Source organism: Corapipo altera, unplaced genomic scaffold, assembly GCF_003945725.1.
Source record: "Corapipo altera isolate COAL_440 unplaced genomic scaffold, ASM394572v1 95, whole genome shotgun sequence".
Taxonomy (NCBI): Eukaryota; Metazoa; Chordata; class Aves; order Passeriformes; family Pipridae; genus Corapipo; species Corapipo altera.
This window is the reverse complement of record NW_020884947.1, coordinates 93,582-121,438: the sequence shown is the minus strand read 5'-3', so window position 1 is coordinate 121,438 and position 27,857 is coordinate 93,582. Positions and strand designations below refer to the sequence as shown.

General features: G+C 48.6%; 1 protein-coding gene across 1 annotated transcript in view; it reads left to right on the top strand.

The window, feature by feature from the left end:
* The window catches only part of ATOH8 (atonal bHLH transcription factor 8), a 32,761-nt gene extending 7,966 nt beyond the window's left edge, over positions 1-24,795 (top strand). The window contains exons 4-6 of the mRNA XM_027662656.1: positions 5-188; positions 14,508-14,699; positions 23,137-24,795. Coding sequence (XP_027518457.1) covers positions 5-188; positions 14,508-14,699; positions 23,137-23,142 — 382 coding nt within the window. The 3' untranslated portion in view covers positions 23,143-24,795. The remainder of the gene's footprint in view (positions 1-4; positions 189-14,507; positions 14,700-23,136) is intronic.
* Positions 24,796-27,857: the final 3,062 nt, after the last annotated feature.

Below are 27,857 nucleotides of genomic sequence, written 5' to 3'. Positions count from 1 at the left end.
ACAGCAGCGCCTTCCCCGCCGCCCCGCCGCCGCCGCCCGCCGCTTCCCCGCGCCCGCGGCCGGGCGAGGCGTCCGGCGTCTCGCCGGAGATCAAAGCGCTGCAGCAGACGCGGCGGCTGCTGGCCAACGCCCGGGAGAGGACCCGCGTCCACACCATCAGCGCCGCCTTCGAGGCGCTGCGGAAGCAGGTACCTGCCGCCGCCCCGGGAGCCGCCGCCCGCCTGCGGGGGGCTCCGGGCATCGCTTCGCCAAACCCACCCCCCGCGTTGTGCCGCGCGTCGGGGGCCGGTGGGTGCGCAGGGCGCGGGGGAGCGCCCGCGCTGCCGGGGGCCGGGGGAGGTGAAGGGCAGGAGCCGCCTGACAGGAGGGGAAGTCGGTTCAAAATGCCTGGAAGTACCAACCCTAGAACTGTGCTAACGCTCAAGATAAATAAATAAGGGCTTTTAATTTGCTTGCAGTTAGAAAGTTTTGGAGTTCTTTTTTATTTATTTTTTTTTTCCCCGGAGAGGGAATGGTGTGGAGGGGGAAGAAATAAAACAAACCCGAGAAATCCCTCCAAGTGAGAACAGAGTGTGGAGAGAGGCACTTGGCCAAGCTGCGAGCTGGGGTGATGCTCTTGTAGCAAGAGCACGTGTACTTGCTAGCTGTCTGGCTGCGGTGAGCTGCCCCAAAGGAATCACTGGGAATTTGGGCAGCACCATGTTCTTGCTGACTTCGGCACAGGGTGCCTGATCCCTCAGGGTGCTTGGGGTTCCTGCAGCAGCCTCTGAGACTTTCCATGTGCCCTGTCTGCCAGGGATAGCCAAGTTGAGTGGTAGTCCTCTGCCAGTTAGTTTCCCGTGGGTTTTACCGTAGTGCATGTTTGAAGCGTGTGCAGTGCTGGGTTTGCCTGGTGAGAGGACTTGAAAATCCTCATGGCTGTCTGTGAAGCATAATAGACGGGTTCTCGCTGTCAGGGTGGAGCTTTTGAAAGGTAAATGATGTTTTGGACTAAATCCTTCTATCATCTCCCTGAGATGAGGAGAGATCCAGAGAAGCCACAAGGTTCTTGCATCTTCTGCACGAGGATAAATTAGTGCTCTGGCCCCAGTGCTCAGCCCTCACTGTGTGTAGGGACTGTGTAACAGCTCACTGATAGACAAAGATGTGCTGTCACACTCTGCAAGCCCAGCTGTTCTGGCTGTTCTGCTTTTCTGGTCAATGCTGATGGGACTATTCCAGGTGTGTGGAAAGGATGAGATGCACAGGGCTTGGAGGGCTGTGAGCTGCAGATGAGTCTGATCGTGAGAGATGCTGAGCGCTGCCTCTCCCAGGATGGGCCCTCCAGCCTGGTGGGAGCAGCATGCTCTGCTTGCAGGGGGGCTCGTACACCCAGGCTTTTCACTACCATCTTTCAAACATTACTAATCCAAGCTATTCCGCAAGTGTGCTCGCTTTGGGACTCAATGCTCTTTCCTGCTTGGCGGAGCTCTGCTTGTTCCTAACTCCATCATGCTGCCTGCAGCCCTTCTCAGTGACTGCTGTGTGCTGAGTAGTTGCACCCCAAGATTTAATCCTTCCCTGTCATCTGCTTCTGTGAACAGGCTTCCAGCCCTGACCTCAATAGAAGCGCAGGCTGAGACTTGGGGCTGTATGTCAGGAGGGAATCACTGATGAGTATCTAAACTAAAACATTTTTGATCACCGCACAGGGTGGGATCTGACAGCTCCTGTCATAAATCCCAGTAATCCAGTGTGTGCTGGATGCTGTCCCCCAGTGCTGAGAGGCTGCCCCTTGTACATGCAGACTCCAGACTTGATATATTTTGTTTCTATAAGCTGCTTCCATATTTCGGTTGTTTGGCAACTGTCTGTAACACACTTGGAAGTGTCAGTCTAATTCTCCATGGACAGACATCTACACCACCAAAACCACAAGGGGAAGTAGCACTGATTTCCCAAATCACTGGCAATCTTGTTCTAGGCTGAGCCTCAAGCAGGAGTCAGGCAGGCAACAAATTAAGTGCTCTTTTGGGAAATGGGCATCTCTTGAAAAGCCTCAGATTCCTGGCCTTGGCCCTGTCTCCATAAATCATTTCAGCTGTGGACTCAGCTGGGAGTCCAAAGAGCCTGGAGAACAAGTTGCTGTCCTCTCTTCCCATGAAAGCTGGTCTCTAGGGTCAGCACGGGAACATACTGGCAGAGCTGTATTCACTCTGCAAAGAGAAAGAAATCATTCTCTGGGAAATATTTGCTGTGAGGTTTTCCTAGCAATTTGCTGAGGGGTGGGCTGGCTGTCCCGACCATCATTGGATGACATTTGTATTCATTTCTTGTGGGGCTGCCAGCGGCGTGCCTGGTGCCGTACGTGACATCAGGTGACAGTCAGCTTCATTGCACTTACGCACGGCGCTGCCTTGTCACTCAAGTCATTCACACCGGGGTCGGAGGAGAGGTTTTTGAGGAGCAGTTCGGATCAGAAGACAGTACGTTGCTCTCTGTCTCATCCTGGTCAGCGAGTCGGGAAGCAGGGGCAGGGAGATGCACTGGCAGAGGCACACACAGCAGGGAGGCTTTCTCTTGCCTCAGGTCAGCGCTGTCTTTCCACATCCCTGAAGCAATCCCTGTACGCTGTCTGCCACAGGCCTTGGTTTGTTTCTTGTTCCTTGGTTAGTCCTCCGTCCCCTCCTTGTCATCACATATCAGGCTCTTAAGCAGCTGGGAGGCCTTTCCTGAGGCACTGAAACTGATACCTCCCTGCAGACAGGCAGGCGAGGAGCAGGGGAGAGTGCCGCGATTGCACACAGCCAGCCCCCGCCCCACACTCCTTTGGGAAGGGCTCAGGTGCTGGATGTGGAGCTGCTGGAAGCAGGAGCCCTGTTCAGCCACTGATACCCAGCACCCACACAGGTGTCATCCCTTTCCCTGTCACGTTTGGATGTACAGGGCTGGAGATACCCATCCTCACTGGCATGCGTGAGATAAAACCCCATTGCTTGTAGGATCAGACCCACCACAGCCAAGCTGTAGGGAGCCTGTCCATGCTTGGTGAGGAGGAGGAAGGGGAAGTCATGCCTCTGTGCAGGACACTCTCCCTGTCTCAGCAGCCCACCCCAGGGCAGGCGACTGGCACTCAGCGTGCCGGGCAGATGGGCTGACAGCGGCGTCCCTGCGCTCTGCAGCTGTGTACATATGGCACACATGTTTTGGCTTGTGTCGACTAACTCTCCAGATGGCAGGAAGGGGTGTGGGTTTTTTTTTTTCTTCCAGTTCTTGGTGGAGGAAGAGCCAAACACAGTTGTTTCACACAAGGGGAGGCTAATCCAGCTATGTCTCTGAGCACTTAGCTGTCCCCAACTCGCCTCTGAGGGCAGGGCCCCCTCAGAGGTGGGAGGTAGGCGGGCAGCTGCCAGCTCTGGGAAGCTGCCTGCTGCTGTGAGACGTGTCACTGCCATTGTGTTCACCCCTTGGTGTCGCGGCCATCAGGAACAAGATTCTCTCCCTCTCTTTGTATTGAGCTGCTGCCTTCACCATAGGGCCATAGCACTGAAGTGAGGCTGAAGAGCAGATGCTCCTGAGATGCAGCTCTCCCTGGTCTTGGCACTTGTGATCTTCAGCTACTTAGTCTGGAAAAGATTTTCCCACCCTCAGTCCCCCAAGCATCATTTATCGAAGTGATGATCCTTCCACTGACAGCAGACTCCTGAGGCTCACAGTGTAGTTCCCCTGGAAAACACTGACCTGCTGTGAAACACTTTGAGATGGTGGAGATATTTCTGCTATCCTTGGCTGCCCTTCTGCTGCTGCCTTTCTGGTGTCCGTCCCCGCTTCTGCTTCTTCCTCGTGACTGGGCAGCTCCTCTCTGGAGCACTGGTCTGCCCTTGAATGCCCTGGCAGGTCCTGGTCAGTGGATTCCTACACTGCTGCTGCAGGACCCTCCATAAGTGACATAATGGGTTGTCACTTCCATCCTTTTTCTCTCTGTCTCCCTGCCATTGTGGGTGGTCAGTGAAGCCAAACATTTCTGATGAGTCATAGTGCCAAGTTCGCAAGAACCTGAGGACATCTCCTCCTCCATGTGAAGACTCTTACCAGTCCTTGTGCTGGTGGATGTTCAGGTTTGTGAAGCAGTGCAACCATTTGGAGGAGACAAGATGTGACAGCAACATTGCATATCTTTGGAGCAACTGCTCTCCACGCCAAGCAATGCTGGCCCCTTTTTTTTTTTATTGTCTACAAATTTCTATTGGCAGCAAGAGTCTCATACTCCAGCAAATCCCAAGTATGAAACTGGACTATCTCAACATCTGTTGCAGCATGGATTTAGCTACCAGGTTTGCTCCTGGGGGACTTGGCTGGAAGGAGATAGTGCTTTTCACCATGAGACTGCGTGGGCAGCCAAGCAAGCCAGCTCCCACCAGTATGTTGCACTCACAGGAGTTGGGATCGAGCTCCTCAGCTGTGCTGACAGACCCTAAGGTGGCAGCAAACTCTCCGTCGATGGACAGAGACAACCACAACAGCCTTCCTAATCTGGAGCCTGCCTGGGCTTGCACATCTGGTTTCTCTCTGGAGCACTGCTGTCCAGCTCCTCCTTGAGAAAGCGATGCATCAAGCCACAGCAAGCTGGAGTCTGTGCTGGGAGCAAATGTGTCCACAGGCATTTATTTTCCCTTGAAGTATATTGGCATTTTTCTAAATCTTTTCACCACTGCATTACCAGGACACTCTCTGCCTCAGCAGCTGACAGCCTCGCTCTCTGCACTCATGTGGGCTCTGGAGATACTTTAGAGTTTTATAGGGTTTTTTAGCTGCTGGAATGGAGGGTTTTTCCCCCCAGTAGCATCCTTTCACTTTTTGCTGCCGACATGCACGTGGCTGCTGTGGTTTGTTGTTGAGTCAGTGCAGAAAAGCCCCTGCTTGCTCCTGTTGGGAGCATGGTGGGACATCAGGAGCGGCAGCCTCAAGGCCACACAGGAGGAGGTTACATGGCTGTGGGGTGGCATGTGGGCAAGCTGTCTGCAGGGCTTTGAAGGACAAGCCAGGCACTAAATGGAGGAGGACCCACGACTTGAGCAGTCCTTAGCCACAAGCCAGAGGAGGCTGAGGCTGTTCTGGGCATGTGTCATTACGTGCTCGCCCTCTTTGCATGTCATCCCAAAAGCAGCCGTGGTTTGTCACCTCTGCAGGCGCGACACTGCATGTGACCAGTGTCTCTGGCATGTCCTTTCTGTGTGGTGAGGAGGCTTAGAGCTTTCCTCCATCACCTGCTGACATCTCCCTGCCCTATTTCCAGTGATTCATCCCTCTGTGATCCCACAAGCAGGAAACCCCAAGATGCTTTAAAACCCAGCTCCTGAAGACAAACCACCCACTGAGCTCTGGGGGTGACAGCTGGGTGGGAAGAGATGGTTGGAGAGGTGCTGCTGGACTTCAGGAGAGCTGGAACATCTTCCAGACATCATGAACAACACTACTGCTGCGTGTTGTCATTGAACAGCACAGTGTTAACCGGAGTATCTTGGTGGTTACAGCCGATCCCGAGTGACGCTGATGGATATTTAGAGCCCAGTTGGGGCAGAGTGGGGTGGCACTGTGGTTTAACAGCTAAAGAAGATGACAAAATACTGGCCTGAAGCAACAAAAGAGGACAGAAAATAAGGGAGAAACCAGACAAAAGGACAAAAATCTTGAAAACAATGCCTGTGTGTCACCAAGAACAGGACTTTTCTGCTCTCTTGGCTGCTCTCTGGCTGATTTTATCTTTTGCTACAAATCCTGCTCCTTTCGGGAGGTATTTGCTCTGCCTGCTGCAGCCACCCTAAGTTAACCTTTATGTTTTCTTATGGCTCCTGCTGAAATTGGAGGAAAGAGTCTGCTTTTCTCTGTCAAGCTTTGAATCCAGCCTCTGCTCCCTGCCTTAATCCACTCTCAAATTCCTCTCCGGACTGCAGTGGGGAGATGGGACACTTTACAGTACCGTGCAGCAGAGCCCCCCAGGCTCTTTGTTCCCATCCTGCATCTCTTTTGGTCCCTGTCGTGTGCATTCCCAAAGTGATATATCCCATCCTGGTCCCAGTTTGCACTGTCCCCTGTGCCATACAGGGATGCAAGTAGAGGGAGGGTTATGCTCCTTGCAGCTGCTCATAGCAGCTCCTGGGTCTAAGCAGCAATAGCAAAGGAGTGGAAAACCTCGTGGTGTCCAGCAGTGGGTGGTGACTGAAGAGTCACCAAGGCCAAGCTGAGGCTGTGGCAATGCCATTATCTCTGGTAGAGCTTGGTCTCCTATTTGCCAGGGGAATTGGGTTCATTGGACCTTAAAGATAGAGATGACCCTTACAAAACTGTCACCCAAAAAAGTGTTTCCCCACTTGAGGGTAGCCCCTTTCAGAGGAGGTTTTCTGTGCCTTGTGGCCCTGGGATTTCTCCTGTGATACCCAGTAGTCCTCTTCGTAGTTACTATTTTGGGCAGTGGTTCAAAGAGCCTACAGTAAGGTAAGAGCTTTGCTGCAGCCCAGCATTTTGATATTTTTCATACTCAGAGTGTTTGTTGTATGCTCTGAGGATGTGCAGGAGGCGTTGGGGTTGCAAAATGGGGATAATGCAGAAGGACTGTCCAAAACGGAGTGGAGCCAGGCCTGGGGCAGCATTAACCAGACTGCCATTTGGAAGAGATTCCCGGGGTGAACTCACCCAGCACCACACCTAGGTTTTGTTTGGAGGAAGCCAATTCATTCGCTCCAAGGAGTGAACTCATGTTTTTGCAATGTGAGCGATGGGGGAGCCAGGAGCTGGGAGGGAACCGGGAGCTGGGTTATTTGGCAGCATGCACCCACCCAAGAGGCAAAGGCACCTCATTCAGGACTAGTGCTCCTGCCTGAGCGATGCTGTTTTTGTTCTCCTTGGCATTTTTCAGCTGGGTTTGGGCCCTGAGTGGGCACTTTTCTCCCTGTAGTGGGACAGGGATGGGGCTTCCTTTCAAACTGCAATGATTGCTGTGCTAGCATGGGGCTGCCCCTTCCCCACCACTGCAGTCTGGTGGCAGAGAAACAAAAACCTTCCTCACCCATGGTATGGAATAGCTGCTCATCGCTGGCTGGAATAGAGCTCTGTGGAGCATCTGACACTGTGACACCCACAGATGGTCAAGGGAGGTGATTCTTCCCCTCTACTCTGCCTTGGTGAGACCCCACCTGCTGTGCTGCTTCCAGCTCTGGGACCCTCAGCACAGGAAAGGCATGGACCTGTTGGAGTGAGTCCAGAGGAGGTCACAAAGATGATCAGAGGGATGGCTGAGAAATCCATCTAGTTGAAGATGGCCCTTCTCATTGCAGGGGGATTGTATTAGCTTACCTTTAAAGGTCCTTTGCAAACCCAAACTATTTTATGACTCTTATGGGGCCCTTCTCCAAAAGCACTCCCCTGAGAACCATACCATATATCCACAAAGCAGAATCTGTCCTTACTTGTTCCAACCCACACCATGCTGCCCCAAAGGTCCAGTTCAGTGTAGTGAGCACCAGTGGCATGGAGGAGCCATTGCTGGAAGCTGGCTGCTGCTCTGCTGTGGGCAGGAGGAAGGGTTTTTGGGAACCAGGTCTGAAGGGGTCTGGCAGGACTGTGAAAGGACATCCTGGGAATGCTTGCAGGCTTTTCCATCATACATCTGTACATTAAATTATTGTCATCCTACCTGGGATGTTAGAAGGACTCAGGGCATGTAGCTGTTGAGAGCAAGGTAAGGAAGCCAAGTTCCTTGCTGGTGAATCTGTACACACCAACCAGACCATCAAACAATGAGTCCCGTGAGAAGCAGGAGGACCCATATGTGTTCGCTTTACCACAAAATTGGGTGGAAAGAAAAAGGGTGGCTCCGAACCCTCCCCAAACACACTCCACAAGGTAACACGTCTTGAAAACAGGCAAGGCCTTCATCTTCTGGATGAGGCCTTCAGCTTCTTAAAGCTCTTACTCCTAGAAGTAGAATGATTTGAGTTGGATGGGACCTTAAAGATCATCGTGTTCCAGCCCCCTGCCATGGGCAGGGACACCTTCCACTAGACCAGGTTGCTCAAAGTTCCATCCAACCTGGCCTTGGACACTTGCAGGGATGAGGTACCCACACATCTGCAGTAGCACTGCAGACATCAGCCCTGGAGATACTTCAGGATCATGAAGGAGAGGTTTCCCCTGTGCTCAGGACTGACAAGCAGGGAACACTGGCAGTCCTGCTGCCCCAACCTGCCACCATTCCCCCAACGTGTCTTAACTCTAGGAAACATCTGACTCACCCCGGGGTGGAAAGAGGGACGTACAAAAGCCAGAACTATTAAGTACTGGACATTTGTATGAACCTTCTGGAAATATTTTTGGCAGGAGCCACAGCACAAACAATGAGACAGCGCCGCTGGGCTGCGTGTTCGGATGCAGGGGAGAGGCAGCCAAGTGCTCTCCTGGGGGAGGGGAGGGAGGGAGGCCTGATGTGTTTTAACTCCCAGCATAAAAATAAACCAGATCAGTTAGCAGACAGGTAGGTTCAGCAGCTTCTTATGGCATGTTGAGGAACGTGTAGAGCTGTCAGGGCAGCTTAGCCATCGCAAACATGGGTGTTTCTCTGCCGTGGAGCCACTCTGTCTTCCCCGCTGTGCCCAGGGGGTCCAATTCTGTCCTGCATGACCTTTGTGTGGAGGGGATCTGTGCAAGTCTGTGCTGCTGAGTCACGATTCAAGCACAATACCAGAGAGGTCTGGACCCCCAGCACTCAACACTCTTCTTTATTCCAGCATCTTTATGCAGTGTAAAAGCAGACTTGGTTTTACAGATGTTATCTGCACAGGTCCAGAGCATGTTTACAGAAATCGTATCGTATTGATAAGGACAGAGCTGCCTGGCAGAAGGCTCAGTGATGTGAACTTGCTTAATGCTCCTGAAGTCCATGGGATGCTCGTGGTTGTTCCCCACAGACCCACCATGGTGAACATACCCTTCACCCTCATGTTTCAGGGGTACCCTCTCACACATCTGTTTCTCCAGTTGTTCCCCAACCTCATCCCACTGTCTCCTCTCTTGTGCCCTGGGTCAGAATCAGCTCCGATCCCATGTCTTCAGTGGATGACAATGACCCTTTGGGGAGCTGCAGCAGATCCCTGCCTCTGGAGAGGGCTGGCTGCAGGCTGAGCACTGCTCTGGTCAAGTGCACGGCAGCCTTCCCACGGACTTCAAAGGGAGCATCCTTGGTTTTCCAAGGGCACTGCCTCTGAATCTCAGACGTCAAGGATGGAAGAGACCTGTTAGGTCACATCCCGTTCTATCTTCCTGCCAAAGAAGGACTCTTCTGCACAGGAATATGTCTCAGGAGCATTCCTCTTGCCTTGCTTCAACTCCTGCCAGCCTTGGGGTCACTGATAAGACCCAGGAGACTCTGCAGAGCCCTTTGCAGACACAACTAAGAAACATGCTCTGAGTGAAGCTCTGGTTCCTGCTGGTCCCAGCCCACTCCATGCTGATCTCCCAAAGCCCAGGATGGTGCCAGTATCCTTTCTAGCCTTTCTGCCTTTCTAGAAGACAGCTGCATTCCTTCAAATCAGTGTGAAATTTCAGTTGCAGTTCCTTCCTAATTCCTTTTAATCACTGCAAATATTGCAGACAAGAGGGTGAGCTGTGCTGCTGCTCGGGAGAGATCAGTGAGGTCAGATAAGAGAAATATTTTCATTAACTGCACAGGAACTTGAGCTTTGCCCTAGTTCCCCCTGGCTCTGAGCGGACCTTCTCAGCTCCCATCTTTGCATCTGTCCCACCAAAGCTCCAAAATCTATTCAGTTTAGGCATGAGAAACAAGAAGGTGACAGAAGGAATGGCTTCGTGCTTGCCAGGAGTGTGACAGATACCTGCTTGTGTTACCACCTGCCCAAGATCTGTGTAGTGGAGACTCCATGGAAGCTGGGAGGGTTACAGCTGCAAGGCCACACCAGCGTCAGGCATTTTCCCATTTCTAAGACACTCTCTCTGTTTTAAGTTGGATTTTGAAGATTTCTTGGCATCCAGGTGTGTCATTGACAACCTTTTCTCCAATCTGTGTAAATCTGTCCCCTCCTTCCTGCTGACTTTGTGTTAAAGAAGAGATAATGCCAAAGTCACACACACACACTTGGGGAAGCTTTGACTCTGGATCTGAACTAAGTGGCTCATTCCTCTCTTAATTTCCCATGTTTAATTCAAAAGGAAACATTAAAATGGCAGGAGCTGAGCCAAGACAGGGAGGGTTCCTATAAAATAGTTTTTCTAACACTGTTACCATGGAAAAAAACCTCTTATCTTTTAATGCCGGTGCCCCGCACCCATCACAGCAGTATCTGAACTGCTCAAGGTGAACCTCTTCCCATGGACGTGTGGGGCAGCTCCAACTTGGACTCTGCTGCAGTGGTGTGGGAAAAATGTTGTGTAATCCCAGTTGAGGGTTTTGTCAGCTGTGTTAGCGCTGAGATCCTCCTTGCCATTTGTAGCAAACATATCCTACAAAAAAAACCAGATTGGTTTTTATTTTGTTTCTTTTTTTCTTTTTTTTTAAAAAAAAACAAACCCAAAACACAAAAGAAAGAGCAAAACAGATGAGGAAAAAAGACATTAGTCTGCCTTCTTGTGTTGTAACTGGACAGCGTCTGTGCATCAGCCTCAAGGATTTCGTGGTTCTATTTTACTTCCACTTGATTTAACTTCCTTCTTGCTCTAATTCTGAAATTACTCCCACATTGCACCGAATCCTTCTATTTTAGTTTCCATCTTGCTTTGTTCTTTCTTGATGCTGTTTGATCTGGGCGCTCTGCTGTTCTTGTTACATTGGCGTCGAAAGACTTGGGTGTTTCTGCTGCTCAAAGCTCTTGCTTTCAAAATAACTCAGCTCGTTGCATCTGGGGACCAGGTACTATGGTCTGAAGGCAAGTACCACTGGTGGGTGCATAATGCTGGCAAAGAAGTAAAGGCAGGGATTGAGAGAGAGGTTTTGTCAGACCAAAAGGGGATCTCTGTGCCACCAGACTCCAGCCATTTCTGGCTACCCCTCTGATTCCCTCTGGAGCGATGGGAACAACACTTAGCCTTGCCTTTTCCTTGACTGGCAGTTTTGCAGAGGGGCTTACAGGGTGTATCTCGAATCCCATGGCACACACGGTGCCAATTCCAGCAGAAGAAGCATGGAAGTGGCTCCATCCCTTTTGGGTTGGTGTTACCAGCAGAGAAGTCTCTGCTCTGTGCAGCTGAGGTCAGTGCAGCAGTGACACAGGGTATTCCCATAGGATACATAGATTCTCTGCAATGCCCCTGCCCGTTAAAGGGGGGAGTTTGGACTAGGTGACCTTGAAAGGTCCCTCCCAACCCAAGCTATTCCATGATTCCATGTCTTCTCAGGGGTATCAGTAGTAGATGGTGTGTATGGCACCACACTACAAGATATTGAGGTGCTGGAGCATGTCCAGAGAAGGACAACAGAGCTAGGGAGCACAAGTCTGATGAGAAGCAGCTGAGGGTGCTGGGGGTGTTTAGCCTGGACAAAAGGAGGCTCAGGGGAGACCTTATTGCTCTCCACAACTATCTGAAAGAAGGTTGTAGCCAGGTGGAGGTGATTCTCTTCTCCCCAGTAAGAAGTGATAGGACAAGAGGAAATGACCTCAAATTGTTCCAGGGGAGGTTTAGATTGGAGATTAGAAAAATTTCTTCGCTAAAAGGGTATTCAAGCATTGGAACAGGCTGCCCAGGGAAGTGGTGGAGTCACCATCCCTGAAAGTGTTCTGAAAACATGTAGACGTGCGTAGGGACACAGTTTAGTGGTGGGCTTGGCCATGCTGGGTTAATGGTTGGACTCAGTGTTCTTAGAGGTCTTTTCCAACCCAAATGATTCTATGTATCATGCAAGACAAATAACCCAAAGGGTCAACAGCACTAAAATTCATGTGCTTATGGATATGGGTGATCCAGCCAATTGGTTTGGATTTCTGTAAGTCCTGTGGCAGAGGTCTTCCCTAGGAACATTTGAAGAAACTGAGCAGCTTGGACAGGAGTGTGGATTAGTGATGAGTGTACAGGCAGGGAGTGGTGGGTAGGGAAAAAGGGCCAGTTCCTGCAGGGAGGGATGTCCCGAGTAGACAAACTAGGGCCTGACCCTGTGCTTAACTCTGCTTTCAGCAGGGATTTGGGCTGGAGACCTGAAAGGTCCTACCACCTGAAATTGTGACTGTGCAAGCTGTGCTGAACCTTATGACTTGGAGTGATTGGGTAATAATATGGTACATGAAATAAATACAGTGCAGATAAAGTGAAGTGATGCTTACAGGAAAAACCATACCAGAGTCCACACGTGAAATGATAGACCCTGAGTTGGCCATTATCTCAGAGAAGGGAGACCTCAGGGTTTCTGTATATGGTTCAATGGAAGTCTCAAGTCAGTGTCTGGTAGCACTCACAAATCAAGTCAAGAGTTGGTAAAAAAAGGAATATTTAACAGAACATTTAAAGGAATATTTAACATAAGCATCTGTTAGATAGATGCACCCACAACATGAATACTTTGTGTTGTTCTGATCCTCTCAGCTCCAGAGGGACTAGGAAAAGTTCAGGGAAGAGCAGCAAGGGTCATGAAAGATACAGGATGGCTTCTATACAACTGTCTGCTAAGGAGGATTGATCTTTTCCTTCTGGAAAAGAGGATGAAGAGATGCTGGAGGACTGAAAATATGTGTCACAGAGGACGTGAATAAAAATCTGTTGTCCTCTTTTCTAATACAGGAACTAGGGAACCTCAAGGGAAGACAGTAGGAGCCAAGTTCAAAACAAGCAAAAGGAGGAAAAATTTATGTAGACCGGGAAGAAAACTTTGCAAAAGGATGTTGTGGCTGCTCAAAATCGACAGGAGTTCAGCTTATCAGGCCAAATTAATGGAGAGAAAAGATCTGTCATGGGCTACTAAATACAGGGATGGCACATCTATATGAGGTTGTGGAGGTGATGGTAGTTGGAGCCTGGGCTGTTCTACTCCTCCTTTGGAATCTGCTTATGGTCACTGTGGGGTTTGTGGAGGGGGTGAACCCATCTTACTTTATGTAAAATCAGGGACATCACTCCAGGGATGATCCCATGCTTGTATCCCTGTGGAGAAAAGAGAGGCTGAGGCATGAGCATGGCAAGAAGCATTAAAAAAATCTCCAGCCCTGAGTGTGACACTCCAGAGGGATGAGGAGGATGGAGACTGGTACGGAGGCAGATGGCTGGTGGACATTGAGGCATTCCCATGATTGATGTAGTATGAAAACTTAGACTCATGGGTGGTCAGACAACCTGAGGGGCCAGGATGGATTTCAGATAAACGCCCGACTCCAGTTTCCCGTAGGCAATAGACTCTTGTGCATGAAGGGCTAAATGACTTTTAGCAATTTTGCAAACTAGAAAATGGGGTCTCAAGTCTATCACACTCAGAAGAGCTAACCTAAATGATTTAATAGATTCTCTGCAATGCCTCTCCCCGGTTCAGGGGAGAGTTTGGACTAGGTGAACTTGAAAGGTCCCTCCCAACCCAAGCTATTCCATGATTCCATGTCTTTTCAGGGGTATCAGTAGTAGATGGTGTGTATGGCACCGCACTACAAGACATTGAGGTGCTGGAACGTGTCCAGAGAAGGACAATGGAGCTGGGGAAGGGTCTGGGTGTTAAAGTTAAATACATAACATGTTAAAGTTACGTGCCTAAAATTGAGTGTAGATGAAGTTTTTTTCTGGATCGTGATGGAAAAGCAATCCACCCGTTCTGCAGCAGGAACCGTACCCTGTTCAGTTATTTAGACACATACTGTTTAGTTTGAATTGTCTGAATGTTTCACATCGCACTAGAAATCCTTAAGGGTGAAGGAAATAAATTGCATAAGATACATCCAGGGCCCTGAACCAGGCTCTGGTTTGGTCTCTTTTGGGGGGGTGAGGTACCATGATGGGATGTTTAAGCAGGTAGGAATTGCTGCCTCCAGGTCTTGCTCCTCAGCAACATCATGTTTTTGCATGGGCTGGAAGTCACAATCGATGCTGTTTGAGCACAAAGAACACCAGGTTGTGATATAGTTGCTCATACTTCCTTATTGCCTTGTTCTGCAAGACCTGTGATGATATGGGAGCTGCTTGTGGGGAGTGAGTAATTCAAGGCGAGTTACTGGGTGGCATGGGGGCTGCAGGTTTCTGAGAGAAACAGGACCTCCAAGAACTGAACAGCAGGCAGACATCCCAGGCCGTATCCTGCCATCACATTTTAAGCAGAACTGCCCCGCTGAAATCAAGAGGCTTCGTGCTGCTTTCATCCCCATGGAGATCAGCGGGGGAGTTCTTCTTAAAAACCTGTTGGGACCATATGGCATTTTTATCGCTAGAGTTTCTATTTATGTTAAAAACTGCTAAGAAAATAACTTCCAGTTGTTTTGCCATGCTTCAAGCAAGATATTTTGTTTATATGGCCTAATTTTTAATTATTTCTTTTTCCCTGTTACCCTTTCTAGGTTCCCTGCTATTCTTATGGTCAAAAGTTGTCCAAACTGGCCATCTTGAGAATAGCCTGTAACTATATCCTTTCCCTGGCCAGACTAGCAGACCTGGATTACAGCGCTGACCACAGTAACATGAGCTTCTCTGAATGCGTGGAGCAGTGCACTAGGACCTTACAAGCAGAAGGAAGATCTAAAAAAAGGAAGGTATGTTACAGCCTCCCCCCTCGCCCCCTAAATAACAGTAAAAGTTACAAAAGGGAGAAAAAAAGTCAAAAAAAAAAAATATCCAAAGTCGTTTCCTTCCTTTACCAACCTCGTGAAATTTTCCTGATTTTTTTTTTTTTTTATCCCTTGCCTTTCTTTCTTGCTTTTTCTCCTCCATCTGTCTGATCTTGTAATAACCACATTCCTTTCTAATCAAAAGCTTTTCTCTCCTCCCCGTCCTCTGCACCGGGCTCTTCCCCTCGTTAGTCGCCTATCGTGTGTTTCAACACGAGCGTGATCCTATTAAGAGTCATCTTGGGACTGTTACTTGTTAAACCAAACCAACCTTGAGTCGCCTTTTGGAACCCATAAAACACAGTCACCCGCCTGTGTTTTCTGTTTTGTTTAATCTAACACTTATCTCTGAGAAAAATCACCCGACAACAAAAAAAAGGTAGCTAATGGAGACATTGTATGTATAAACACATTAGTAAGATGTATGACCTGAAGGACATGTGGGTATCTTGAGGAAACAACGTTAAATCTAATTACGCCTTGCATTCCTTTAGGTTACTTAACACTGAACCAATTAGGTGAAATCATCGTCAAGCGGCGGGAGGAGGAAGCGGAGCGTTCTGCCAGTTTTCCTCTCAGAGAGTGACATGGGTGAATTAAAGGAGTGATTGATGTCTTTGTTCAGGCTTTTATGACAAAAAGAGTTTTGTAAACTTGAATTGAACTTCCCCCTGCTTTCTGGGCTTGCTTGTCAGGCGGGATAATAAATCAGCGGGATTTTAATGGATGAATGGGCAGCTAAGCCGGGGAGCAGGCTCCTTCCCCGGTGTCGTTAAGATCTGCCTGTGATCCGGGCAGGTTTCCTCACTTTTCCTCCTCTTTAGCCCAACAAATCATCCTGCAGCAATTCAGTTTATAAATAAACACAATAGCACACTCCCTTGTCGCTTCCTCTCGCTGTCACGGGCTGTATTTATGCCCCTGGAGCAGCAGTGCCAGGCAGAGACACAGCACCACTCACCCACAGCCACAGCACTGCCTGGAGCTGGGAGATGTGGGGGGAGCTCCTGGGCACAGCCCGAAATTGGGGTTTCATTGTAGGGTCTGTAGTGCCACAGGCAGTGGTATCCCAGGAACACTGATGTGATGCCACCAATCCCAGGGCAAGGTGAGATTTGGTTCTTGGGTCTCCAGACAAGTTGAGATGGGGGAGAACAAAAGCATCATTTTTGGGGCTTGGGCAGATTGCTAGTTGGGGCTTGGGTCCCCTCTCCAAGTCAAGATGGGGGAGAAAAGGAGGATGAGCATCCTTTTTGAGACCTTAGCAGATTGCTAGTTGGGTTTTGGGTCTCCTCCCAAAGCTAAAACGGGGGGAAAGAAGAGGATGAGCATCCTTCATGATGAGCTTCAGCACATTTCTGGGCTGGGATTCAGCCTTTGGGTGCCCGATGGGCTGAGACACATTGTCTTGGCTTACGTAAACCAATGCAAGCTTAAAGACAGAAAACATGGAGCCAGATTTTAAATGGCTCCAAATCCCAGGGTGTTCACATGTGAGGCTTAGGGCTGGGCCCATCCTTAATCAAAAAAATAAATTAAGAATTAAAGGTCTTCTATTTATGGCATTTGTTCTCTAAAATTCTCTCCAGAGCAGATGCATGGAGAAAAGCCCTCAGCCCATTGAGAGTGTGTGAACAGTGAAACTCTCACACGGCATCAGCAACAGGCCACCGCCAACCCGCTGAAACAGTGTCACCAGGAGAAAATCTGCCTTTTCTCCATGTTCTTGAAGGCCACACGCCCTAACCCTTCTCCAAAAACCCTGTCTGAAAAGAAAGCAAGGCTTTGTACCTGAGGCAGGGCCTTAATGCCAGCTCTGCCTTGCTTTTCTCACTGGAAATTCTAGCAAATGCATTTCTACTGGTTTGGAAAGTCCAAGTTTAGGGCAGCCCCAGAGTGTGTAGATTCTCTTGGGATGATATGGTTAATTTTATTTCCAGCAGTATTTGCTCAGGTGATGGCAAGAGCACATTCAGATGACGATGAAGCAAAAACCAGCAGGTACCACTAAATAACTCTGATAATTCCCAGTAGATAGGAGTGGAAATGCAAAACCTGGGCTGGGAAGACTTGTCTTGCTATCTCTCATTCTCCTTGAGCCAAGCAAATCAATGGCATCGTGAGCACAAGGGAGGAAAGGACTGTTGTCAGAGGGAAATTACAGATCCGGGACGGCTGTGCAGGGACAATCCAAGCTCTGGATGTCAGGTGGTGTGAAGGGATGTCTCTACTGGGGGGTCTCACACAGGCAGCTGTATGAGGATACAATGGCTTGGCCCAAAAACACCACACCCTCATTAATTTTGAAATCGGCACGTTTTTGTAAGCTCTGTGTGTTTTTAATCAGGTCTCTGAAACCACTGCTCACTGAGCAGTTCCTCTGAATTATCGACTTTGGGGTGGTTGTTATTTTGTTGTTGTTGTTTTTTTTAAGTTTCCTTTTATATTCTCTCTTTAAAAAAATTATAGCAAGCCTGAGCACAGACCTCTGATCCTTGAGCTCCGCGGTTGGGTCCACAACACCCTTATCTCCTGTCATCTCCGTTTTATTGTGTCTCTGCCTCTCTCACTCACTCTCTCAGCTCTCTGGTTGCGATGTGCTGTGGCACCGTGAGCTTTTCACACAAAAAAAGTAGCTGGTTGGAGTTTGTTTTGGCAGGCAGGGACTCCAGATGTTGCGTTTGCTGGATTGTACGTTGCCTCTTGCTTTGGTTCGGAGGACGAATTAGCCAGTGTCCCTAACATTAGGTTGTTGTTAAGACTTTGCTGTTGCAATAGGAAATTTACTGAGTAATTTTCTCCCCCCTCTCCTTTCTACTCCATTTTTTTAATTAGAAAGGTTGGCTTTAGCCTTTCAAACTTGACTAGAAAAACAAAAATCCCCTTTTCAGTCCTAACTACAGTTATAAGGTGATTTTAGTTGTTGCAGTTGAGACTTGACTGAGGGTGTTTGGTGATGGGAGATCTCATTTATAGGCAACAAAGGAGGCTTCAAATGCCTTTTTCTTAAAAAAAGAAAAAAAAAAGCTGCCTGTGGTGTGAGGGGGTAAATTCTGATGATAGTTTTCATTTTTTCAGGCTGCCTCTTGCTTAGTTTTAGAGTGATCTGGAGTAAGCCTTGCCCTTCACCATGCACCCAAGTCACACCACATTGGAGGTTTGGGTTGCAACACCCTCAGCAGACCCCAAGTCCTGCTGGGGCCACACTGATATCCTGGGAAAAGGGAGGGAGCTGCCTTCAGCTCCATCCAGGAGCATCCTCCAGAAAGGGGTCGGATCAGAAAGGGGAGTCCAGGTTTCCTTATCCCCTGTGTACGTGGTTTCTGCACATATCCCGAGGTCGTCTGTAAACCTCACATGGATTCTGTAATGTTTGGGGTCCAGCTTGCTGCTCGTACAGTCTCTTTCCTCCTGCAGGAAGGCAGTTACAGCTCAGGGTCGGGTTAGGGCTGTAGGGTGCATGGGCAGGGGCTCTCCCTGGAGACTGGGGTTTGTCGGGGTGCAGAGCTGTGCATTGCAGCCCCCTGGGCCCCCCAGCCCCACAGGATCCGGCCCCAAGGCTATGGGGCAGACCTCACTCCCCCAGCAGACAGCAGAGACACAGCCCTTCGGTCTACCCGGGGCAGGATCCGATCGCCAATAAATGCTCTGTACAGCACACCCAGCACTGAAAACCCCAAGCGCCCATCACAAGGTTCATTTTCTCTCCCTTCCCCTCCCCTCTTTGCTCTTGATTAGCCCCCGTGCTAGGCAGCAACATCGCCGCGGCCCTGGGAGCTCAACTGGAGCAGGGAGGGATGGGTGAGGGATTTTTTTTTCCCTTCATCCTCCCCCCGTCCCGGCTCTTCTGGCAGTCGCAGACTCCAGATGTTCGGAGCGCGAGCTGGGAAGTCCTGCTGGCGCCACTTGGGGCAGAGGGCAGGGGAAAGGCACGCGAGCTGGAACCCGGAGTACTCAGTCACTGCAGGACTTGGCGCATTCCCCAGCTCGCTGCTGGCACATTCCCCAGCTCTCTCCTGGCCATCTGTTCCAAAAAAACACTTTCAGAACCTCATCATCACTCAGGATACAACACTGCGAGCAGCTGTTAGCGAGGCAGAAGGGGGAAAAAAAAAAAAAGAAACACACACACACACATAAAAAAAAAAAAACCAAAACCATGCAAAAGGTCTCTTTGTGAGAGAGGAAACTGGGTTATGAATAACAGGCGAGCAGTTGGAGCTCAATAAAAGTTTTGGGCTGGAATTTAGTTTCTTGTTTTTGTGCCTGTGTGTGTGGATGAGCACAGATGCAAGGAATTAAAAATTAAAAATACGCTTTATAGATATATATACACACACACACACACACACACATATATATGAAGATATATATATATCTTTTCCCAGATAATTAAATGATTTAGAATCGTATGTGGAATGAAAAGCCTCTCTGTTTGTTGCAATATGCTGCACTAAAAGGGCTGACATTATGTATGCAATTATTGCATTATATAAAATAGTTATTGTGGTGTTGTGCTGTGCCTTGATGCCACCTTATTGCTACTTTCATAAAAGCAGAGCTCCTGTTGTAGGTAACACTTCTTTCCACTGAAAAAAAATTGACAGGAGGGTGTTCTGCAAGCATTTTTACTTGCAGGAGTGAATGAGTAAAGGGTTTATATTATGAAAGAGAAATGGTAGTGTCAGGCTTGATTTGTATGGCACTGAAACCATTTTCTTGGAGCATATTTTTTCGATAACACTGTATCATGACTCGTGATTTATTTAGACAGAGCCCCGAGATAAAGCCACAGCTCCCACCCCTTGGATGATCCTGGCTGCCGGGGCTTGCTGTTATTGATCATCTGATATTGATTATCAGGACCATTCAGAGCCAGCACAGTAAAACCCTGATGATCTGTGTGGCATTTCTTCCTCGCGGCTCCCCGTCCTGTGTGCGGAGGGGGGTCTCATGATGAGGTTCGACCTCCCTTTCCCTGCAGTTTGACTTAGCAGAGGTTCCTCTTTAAAAATAGCTTCATTTCCCTGCTAGGACTTGCCGGTGAGAGCGGGCAGCCAGCCAGTCTGCTTCCCCACGGCCGCCAGCTCCGCGGGCTCCGGGGAGGAGCTGGACCACAGGAGAGCAGCCACCCGCCCCGAGCCGTCTCTCCATCTGCCGCGGGACAGCGGGATGGCAGCATCCCTGGGGTCACGGAGAGGTCCTGGATCTGCCTGGTCATGAGTTACCCCTGCCCCATGCTGGCTGGAGGATTACACACCCAGGGGCCCGCTTAAAAACAAGGTGTTGAGGGGGTAGTGAGATTCATTTGCTTGTTACTTGGATTTTATATGTCCCTGCAACCGAAAGTAGCAATTGCATGTGAGGCGCGGGTGTTAAGGCTCATGATAAGTTCACCCAAGGATGGACAGGGAGGCAGCAGCAGCTGTGTGCATCCCCAAAGGCACTGCACACCCTTGGGGGGGCTGAGCATCAGTACCCCGAAGAGCAGGGCTGAAAGTTTTTCCTTGCAAAAGGATGTGAGGTGGGACTTCCCTGTTGCATGACAGCACCCCAAAAGCCCATTTGCTTTAAGGGATATTGGAGTAGCCATGTCACAGCACACAAAGACTGGGGCCAGGGATTTGCTCCCATGGTGGGAGCAGAGTCCCAGCATAGGGTCCATTCCCTTTAAAGCAAGGGTGTTACCAAGAATAGGGTAAGATCCACCCCACAGATATTGGGTAACTACAGCAAAAGGAAAATGTGAGTAGAGGAGACAGGAGAAACCCTGGAACAAAGGCTGACTCAATTCCAGAACTGCTTTGATTTATAGAGATTGAAATGCTCTGGGATGCTGCAAACTCACCAAGGTCATTGGGCCAGTTGTCAAATTCAAGAGCCACGGGAGTTCTGATATTATTAGTTTAAAGCAGACCCAGGCTAATAAATCTGTCTTCAGAGCTCCTGGCTAGAGTGGAAAAGGGTGGAGGGGGAAAGAACGGAGCCCGTTCCCACCAAACATAACCCATGGCCAGCACTGGGCAGTGCCTGGGGACAAACGAGTGAGGTGTGCTGAGCATCTCCATCGCGTTGCAGAGGGATCTCTCTATTCCCCTTTGCATTTTCTTCCCCTCAAAGGTACAACAGGACAGCCCTTACCTGCCCTTGGCTGGTTTGTGCATATTCCCTCTTCCCCCCCAGAGACCTCACAGAGGAGAGCTGCCACTGAGACTTCTCTTCCTAAAACCATCCTGCTTCCCAAAACCCACCAATGCTTTTGATCAGCACCCTGAGCAGGAGGGTAGGGTCTCTCCCAGCAAATGCAGGAGGTTTTAACTGCAATCCCAGGTCCTGTTTGTTCAGGACTTTAAAGGGCACCAGAGGCCTGTGACTCTGGTGGCTTTGGCTTAGGACAGGAGGCTGCTACTGCTGGGTATTTCGTTCCTGCAGTTGAAAAGGTTTTGCTTGCTAAGACTGCTGTTCTAGGCAGGAACAGGGGGGGATTGATCTCTCTACTGTCTTTTAATATTAATGAGAGTGGTCATTGCTTCCCTCCTTTTTCTTCTTTTACATTTTCTTTCCATGTGGGATAAATTAAACAACTGACTTTTCTATTACACATTATTAATAAATATTATTTATTGTTGGAAAATAATGTTAGGAGGTTCCCAGCAGAAACATTTGCAATACACAAGGCTCTTTGTCATCCTCCCACCCAAACCTCATTTATTCAAAATCCCAAATACCAATTAAGGCCTTGAATTAGGGCAATAGTTTCTACATCTTCTGCTCTGAGAAGCACTCAGGTAGGGTCATCCAGTCTGCAGAGACACCTCCTTGCTGTTCATAATTGGAATAATGAGCTCTGTTTTCAGATTTGGCACGTGCCAGATGTGAAGAGATCATGATTGCTTATGTAGGAGAACAACTGCTGTGGGCTGGAACCAATGGAGTGACTTTATCCAAGGACTGTTATTCCTGGGAGGTGCTGGGATGCAGCTCCATCCTGTCCTCCAGCAGAGCCTCCTCCACCATATCCAGGTGTGCTGACCCCAACTCCAGGAGTTCTGGGGTCCAGCAGACACCAGCATTTATTGCGTGGAGGATGATGTGGGTACTTTCAGTGAAATACTCTTATCAAGGGAAACCCTGATGGTCCTGGGGCAATCCTGTGCTTCCCAGGGTCTGCACTTGGCAGGAAGGGGTGGCAAGGTGGATTTTGGGTTCCCCTACACCTTAACCTGGTGTGGAAGCTCAGCTGTGATGGTTGATCTCACAGCAGCTGCCCTAATGATAGTCATAAAATAAATCGAGTACCAGTATGCTACTAATATTTTGTACCTTAATGTTAAAATATCTACTGATGGAAAAAGAGAGGCAGTACAGAAGCAAAACAGATTGAGGAAAAAAATGTTTTCCGGGCCAACCTTTAAGGAGTTTAACTTTTTAAGACTGTCAGAAAGATGGCTGTTCTCTCCAGGAAATATGTGACCATGTCCAAAGGAAGGGTTCTTAAATGCATTGGCGAAAAGCAAAAAACAGTGGTTGCACTTGGTAAACGGGATCTCATTTCCAAGTTTCTAATTCCTAAGTTACTTAAATGAGAATTTGGGAGCCCACACGATGAAGGCAGTTTGGACAACAGAGATGTGATCTCATGAGGTCCTCAGGCCCTGAGGATTTTCCTCGTTTTGAACTATGCTAACAATTGTTTGTGGGAAATTTGCAGTGCTTATTTTAATGTGAAAGGGGGTTTAGATGAGGTTTTCCTTGTCTGAAGTTGGTTTGGAGTTGAGCATTTTCCAGTGGACCTGGCCATAATATCCTGTAGCCTAGTGCAATTACCTAAGTACATCTGCCATGGGAGTAACTCACAGGGGATACACAGGCTCATGGGACAGGTTGCAGTCCCACAGGCAGAGCAGCCATGTACACAAAAAAGTATATACAACAGCTAAAATACAGAAATAAAGCCCATTTCCTGCACAAACCCAGCTTGTTGCTTTCTGAGATCAGCTTCTAAAACTGAAAATAGACCAAAAGGCTCCAGGTCTTTTCAAAAGGAGGTGTTTGTCTCACTTCTAAATTATTTTTTTTTTTACATCAGAAGTTGGAGCCAACACCTAATTACCGTGTTGTTTTTCCTCCCCAAACCTTCCACATCCCCTCTGTCTGCCGGTCCCTCTCCTTTATGCAATCTCTGGCCACCACTGTGGCACCTACAGATGGTTCCTCTGTGAGCCCAGCTCTTAAAAATCACAGATCCATGGCCAACAGTCCCCAAGGATGCCACAGTGTGCGTCAGCGACAGTTGTCCATGCAAGGAGCCGACAGGATACCATGTGTTCCCTCTTCTGATGGTGCATCTTTCTCTTTCCAGGAGTAAAAACCAGGAAGGGAGGATTCAGACGAGCTTCCAGCCAGAGTTACATCTGGTCTTGGCAGAGGTTGCACGATCCAGATGAAGACTGCAAGCAGCTTTTTTGCAGAAACCCCTTTTGGAGATGATGATTGGCCAAGGAACTCTCTTAATCTCTGGAACAAAAAGGAAAAAAGGAAAAGAAAAGAAAAAACAAAGGACAGGGATGCTTCTTATTGTTGTTAAGCCAGCCACCTTTTAGTACGTGCAATTTATTTAGCACTTTTCCCTTCGCTTAACTGGGAAATGTTACCCTCTCAGCTCATGTGTACAGTAATTTTTTGTTGTTGTTGTTGCTGCTGTTGTGCCAAAGATTTGATGGAGCTTCTGCACTGTGTCTGATTTTTGCCTTAATGTTAAAACTTTGAGCCAAAGAAAAGTCAGAGGTGCCATTCAGATCGTGGCGAGCAGGCCAGCCAGCTGTCGGTGACAAAGCCCAATTTCTGAACCCTTCTATGAGTTGCCTCTTATTTCTTCTGCCTGCACGTTCCTGCCTGCAGCCCTGGAGCCAGCATTTGGTGTGGGCAAGAGCTGGGACAACACCAAACCATGCTTTGGCGTTCAGGTTTGCTTCTTCCTTTGAGCTACTCTGTAGTTCTGCCTTTTGGGCAATTTCCTGACGTTCCTGCCCGTGTGACACATCCACAGGGTAGAAATACTGACACGAAGTGAGAGCTGAAACAGGAGCTATGAATTTATTTTTTTTAATAAAGGAATAAAGTTATAAACAAGCAAAAGCAAAGTGCCATGTAAAGCAAAGGAAAAAAAAAAGAAATCATAAGGAAGTTCAGCTAGGCAGAACGAAATGCAGCAAAACGATTCAGACAGCATTTCAGGTTTGTGAAGTCGTTTTTTTCTGTGGGGTTTTTCAAGTGATCAGAAACCCGTGTAATGCAAAAGCATTTGAATCCTATACTGTACCTTTCACTTCAAATTGAAGTAAAAAGAAAAAAAGAAAAGATGGAGAAACATTTGCTTGGAGTAAGCAGACTTTATGGGTAATGCAGTTCGTATGCAAGACATCTGCTAATGATGGGGGGACAGAGCTCTGTGTTCAAGGGGGAAAAGTATGGGTTTCCAAACCAAGAAGATTAACATGTTTTGTTTCCCACTCAGGGGGAAATATTATTTGTGAGGCCAGATTCACATCGTGGCTACATCAGCGTGAATCAGGTTCCTGGGTATCTGACTTACTCCAGTGTGGATCTGGCTGGGCATCACCCGACACTGGGGCGGGCAAGGGGCTGGGGTGGGCAAGAATTATTGGGCAGGGGAGGGAATAAGTCTCTGTTTGACTGACATGAATATACAAAACTTGAACTCTTCAGTGCTTGCCTATTTTTTTCCCAAGCTGAGCAATTGGCAGGTGAGCACCGAGCTGGGGAGCTGGTATGCAAAACCTGAGCTCACCAGAGCAGGGTCTGGGTCTGGTGTGCCATGCTGCTAACTGCCAAGTCCCCTGGCTCCTGGTGAGCTCAAGATATCTTCTACCTGATTTCTGGGACACATGGAACAGCTGTATCCAAGCCCCCTCCCAGGAGCTCATTATACTGCTCTACCCCCCCACTCTCACCGCTGGTCATTATTAGCAGCCCAATAAAAGACATTTTTAGATTGTCATTTGTATTTATTTATTAAAGCACCATTTTTAACCATGTCTTTCATTATACACATTAAAGCCAGCTTTTTAGCTTATAATGGGGAGAGGGGTTGAGCTCGTGGACCACAGGAAACACTCCTGGGCTGTTTCACCCATGTCAAAGGGTTGGGTTTAAAGTGCGAGTGTTTTCAAAAACCAGCAAGAAACTGGACCTCATGTGTGTGGCTGAGCCAGAGAAAACAGAGGAAGAGGACTGGAAGGCAGTGGAAGAAACAACCTCAAAAGATGGCCTAAAGGAGGAACTGCAGGTTTTCTGTGGACTATGCTGCAGTTCTCCCATCTGGGTTTTGAGCAAGATCAATGGGGACAACCCCAAGTTGTCCTGGTATTTGCAGGCTAAGGAAACCCTGTGGGCATTTTTTTCTTTGAGCAGAATGAAACATTCACCAAGCATTTTTAATCTGAGAAACACCATCATATTTTAGTTACGAGTTCTGCAGTAGCTCTCAGTTTGAGAGAGTTAATAATTATCAGTAAGGCAAGGTCTGCAGGGAGAGTCAGCGATACAATACTGCTGATATGCCCTTTTTTCCCCTTTCTATGCCTGTTATAGATAAGGAATTTGCTGGAAATATGTAAACACAAGCTGGGCAGCATCATCAGGTTGCGACTGGGGCTTTAGGTCATGCAGTATTCTTTGTCCCCCCCATTAGGAAACATTAACCCTTGGGATCAAGTTGCTCATTTACAAATTCCCAGATTCACTTCCCTTAAAAATTCCCTGCTATTCCCACCCTCCAGTAAATGCTGGCAGAAAGATAGTCCCTAAAAGTTAAAAAAATCAGTTTGCCTGATTTAAGTGAGCAAGACTCTGCAAGAGGCTGCGTGGATACTTTCGTATCGCAGCAGAAGGTCAGACGAGGCAAGACGAGCAGCAGTGCTGCCCCAACTGCCCCGTGCATCCCAGCCCAGCTCCAGCAACCAACTCTGGCAACAACAAGGAGGATAAATGTTTACCAAAGGGTAGCAATCATGAGTTTGGATATCGTCATGGAGGTGACACTTTGCTTTCCTGGCCAGGCACAGACCAGCGTCAGTCGAGGTACAGAGCTGACCTTGCCTCACTCCTCCCCAGCAAACATGCCAAGTGATCACTCTCCTCTGCAGATAACAAGGGAATGATGTTTGTTATCATTCTGGAAAAGCAAAACAACCCTCATGCTGTCACCTCCCCAGGGTCAGCAGAGCCAAAACCTTTGTTCCCAGTTGGCACTGACCTCCAGCTCTTGGATGGGAGGGCATGGGAGCCCTGGTAACACAGCCACCACAAAGGATGGCAGTTCCCCTCAGCTGACCATGACCCACCATGGAACAGAGGGGAGGTGATGCTCATTATGTAAAGGGGGTGCTGAGAGGCCAGTGGGATTTATTTGGTTTTTTCCCAGATGCTGAATGCCATATTAAACCAGAATGCCATATTTAACCAGAAATCGCACACCAAAACAGTGACATTGCCTGGATGTAAAGCACTGCCTCATTACTCATTCACTGCACAGATGCCAGCTGTAGTGGGTAAAGGGCATCAGTGTTTCCCCTTAATTCTGATCTAACAATTGCTGAAGGAATTTAGCAACCAAGGAGATACCAAAGCCAAGGACCAAAGTGAGGATCATCTTATAAATGTGACAACACTGTTAGACTTGTTCAGAGTACGGCACGGGATTCGCAGCAGCAGTCACCATCCACCTGCTTGTTAAATAAATGTCCTTGCAGCTGCTGAGTCCTTCTTTCAGGAGGAGCTCTGTCCTGCACAGACACCTCTAAATGTAAACTTTTTTCAAAGTTGGAAGTAGCCATTAGGACCCGAGGGAACAGCATGAAGTTGTGCCAGGGGATGTTTGGGTTGGACATTAGGATGATGTTCTTCACCCAGAGGGTGGTTGGGCACTGAAACAGGCTCCCAAGGGAAGTGGTCATGGCACCAAGCCTGACAGAGTTCAAGGAGCGTTTGAACAATGCTGTCAGTCACATTGTGGGATTTTTGGGACTGTCCTGCGCAGGACCAGGAGTTGGACTTTGATGATCCTTGTGGGTCCCCCTCAACTCAGAATATTCTATGGTTGTATGATTTGTAGACCTCTGTAGACCAACATAACCACATTTGCACAACAACCCTCACCAGGCTCCACTGAGCAGCTCCCCTCCCTCTGTTCTGCATCAACAGAAATACTCTCACTCAGGTTGACCCATCAGCATTTGCATGGCTGGGTAAAATCACTTTGGCAGGCTGGTTCTGAATCCCATGGTTCCTGTTCATCATCTCTGCTCTAACTGGGATATTTCCATACCAAAATAGGATGGCACAGGCAAAGCAGAAACTTCTGCCCAAACCAAGTTGGCCAAGTGCAAACTGGATCCTGTTGATAACTCCAAACTGTGTGCCCCTGAGGGTATGCCTCAAGACACATTCCAGCCTCTGTGTTTTTCTCCTCCTATTGTCACTTCGAGGTGCTCTGGAGATGCTCTGAAAAAAATGAGAGTGGCTGACTCTCATCCTGCTTCTGTGGAAAAAGGGGGCTCAACATTGTAAATCCGGGTTAGTGTTGGCAAAAGTGCTGGTGGGCTGCTGCAGGCAGAGCCCAGAAAGCAGGTTAACCTGTCAGCAAAGGAAACAAATTTCAGCCTGAACCATGCAGTAGATATAAATATGTAGATGTTGAAACAGAAGTCACCACCTGAACTTTTTGATATAGTGGTATAGGAAAAAGAAATCTCCACTGGTTCTACCCTCCATGCCAGAGATTGAGATGATGCATCTTGCAGTGCCAGGATGGCAGTGCCTAATCAACCAATTAATCAACGTGCATCAGTCCAAATCACTCATAAACCCATGTGCATCAACCCAAATCCGTCACAGAGCTGCATGCAAAGGTCAGGACTGGCCTTGAACCCCTTCTATGTCCTTAACCCACACCCAGTGCTGTCTGACAGATGACAGCACTAACACTTTCTCCCTACAAGCTACCTACCTTTGGCAGGGATCAGCGATCGCCTTTCAGGGAAGGTTCACAGTGCTGCAAAG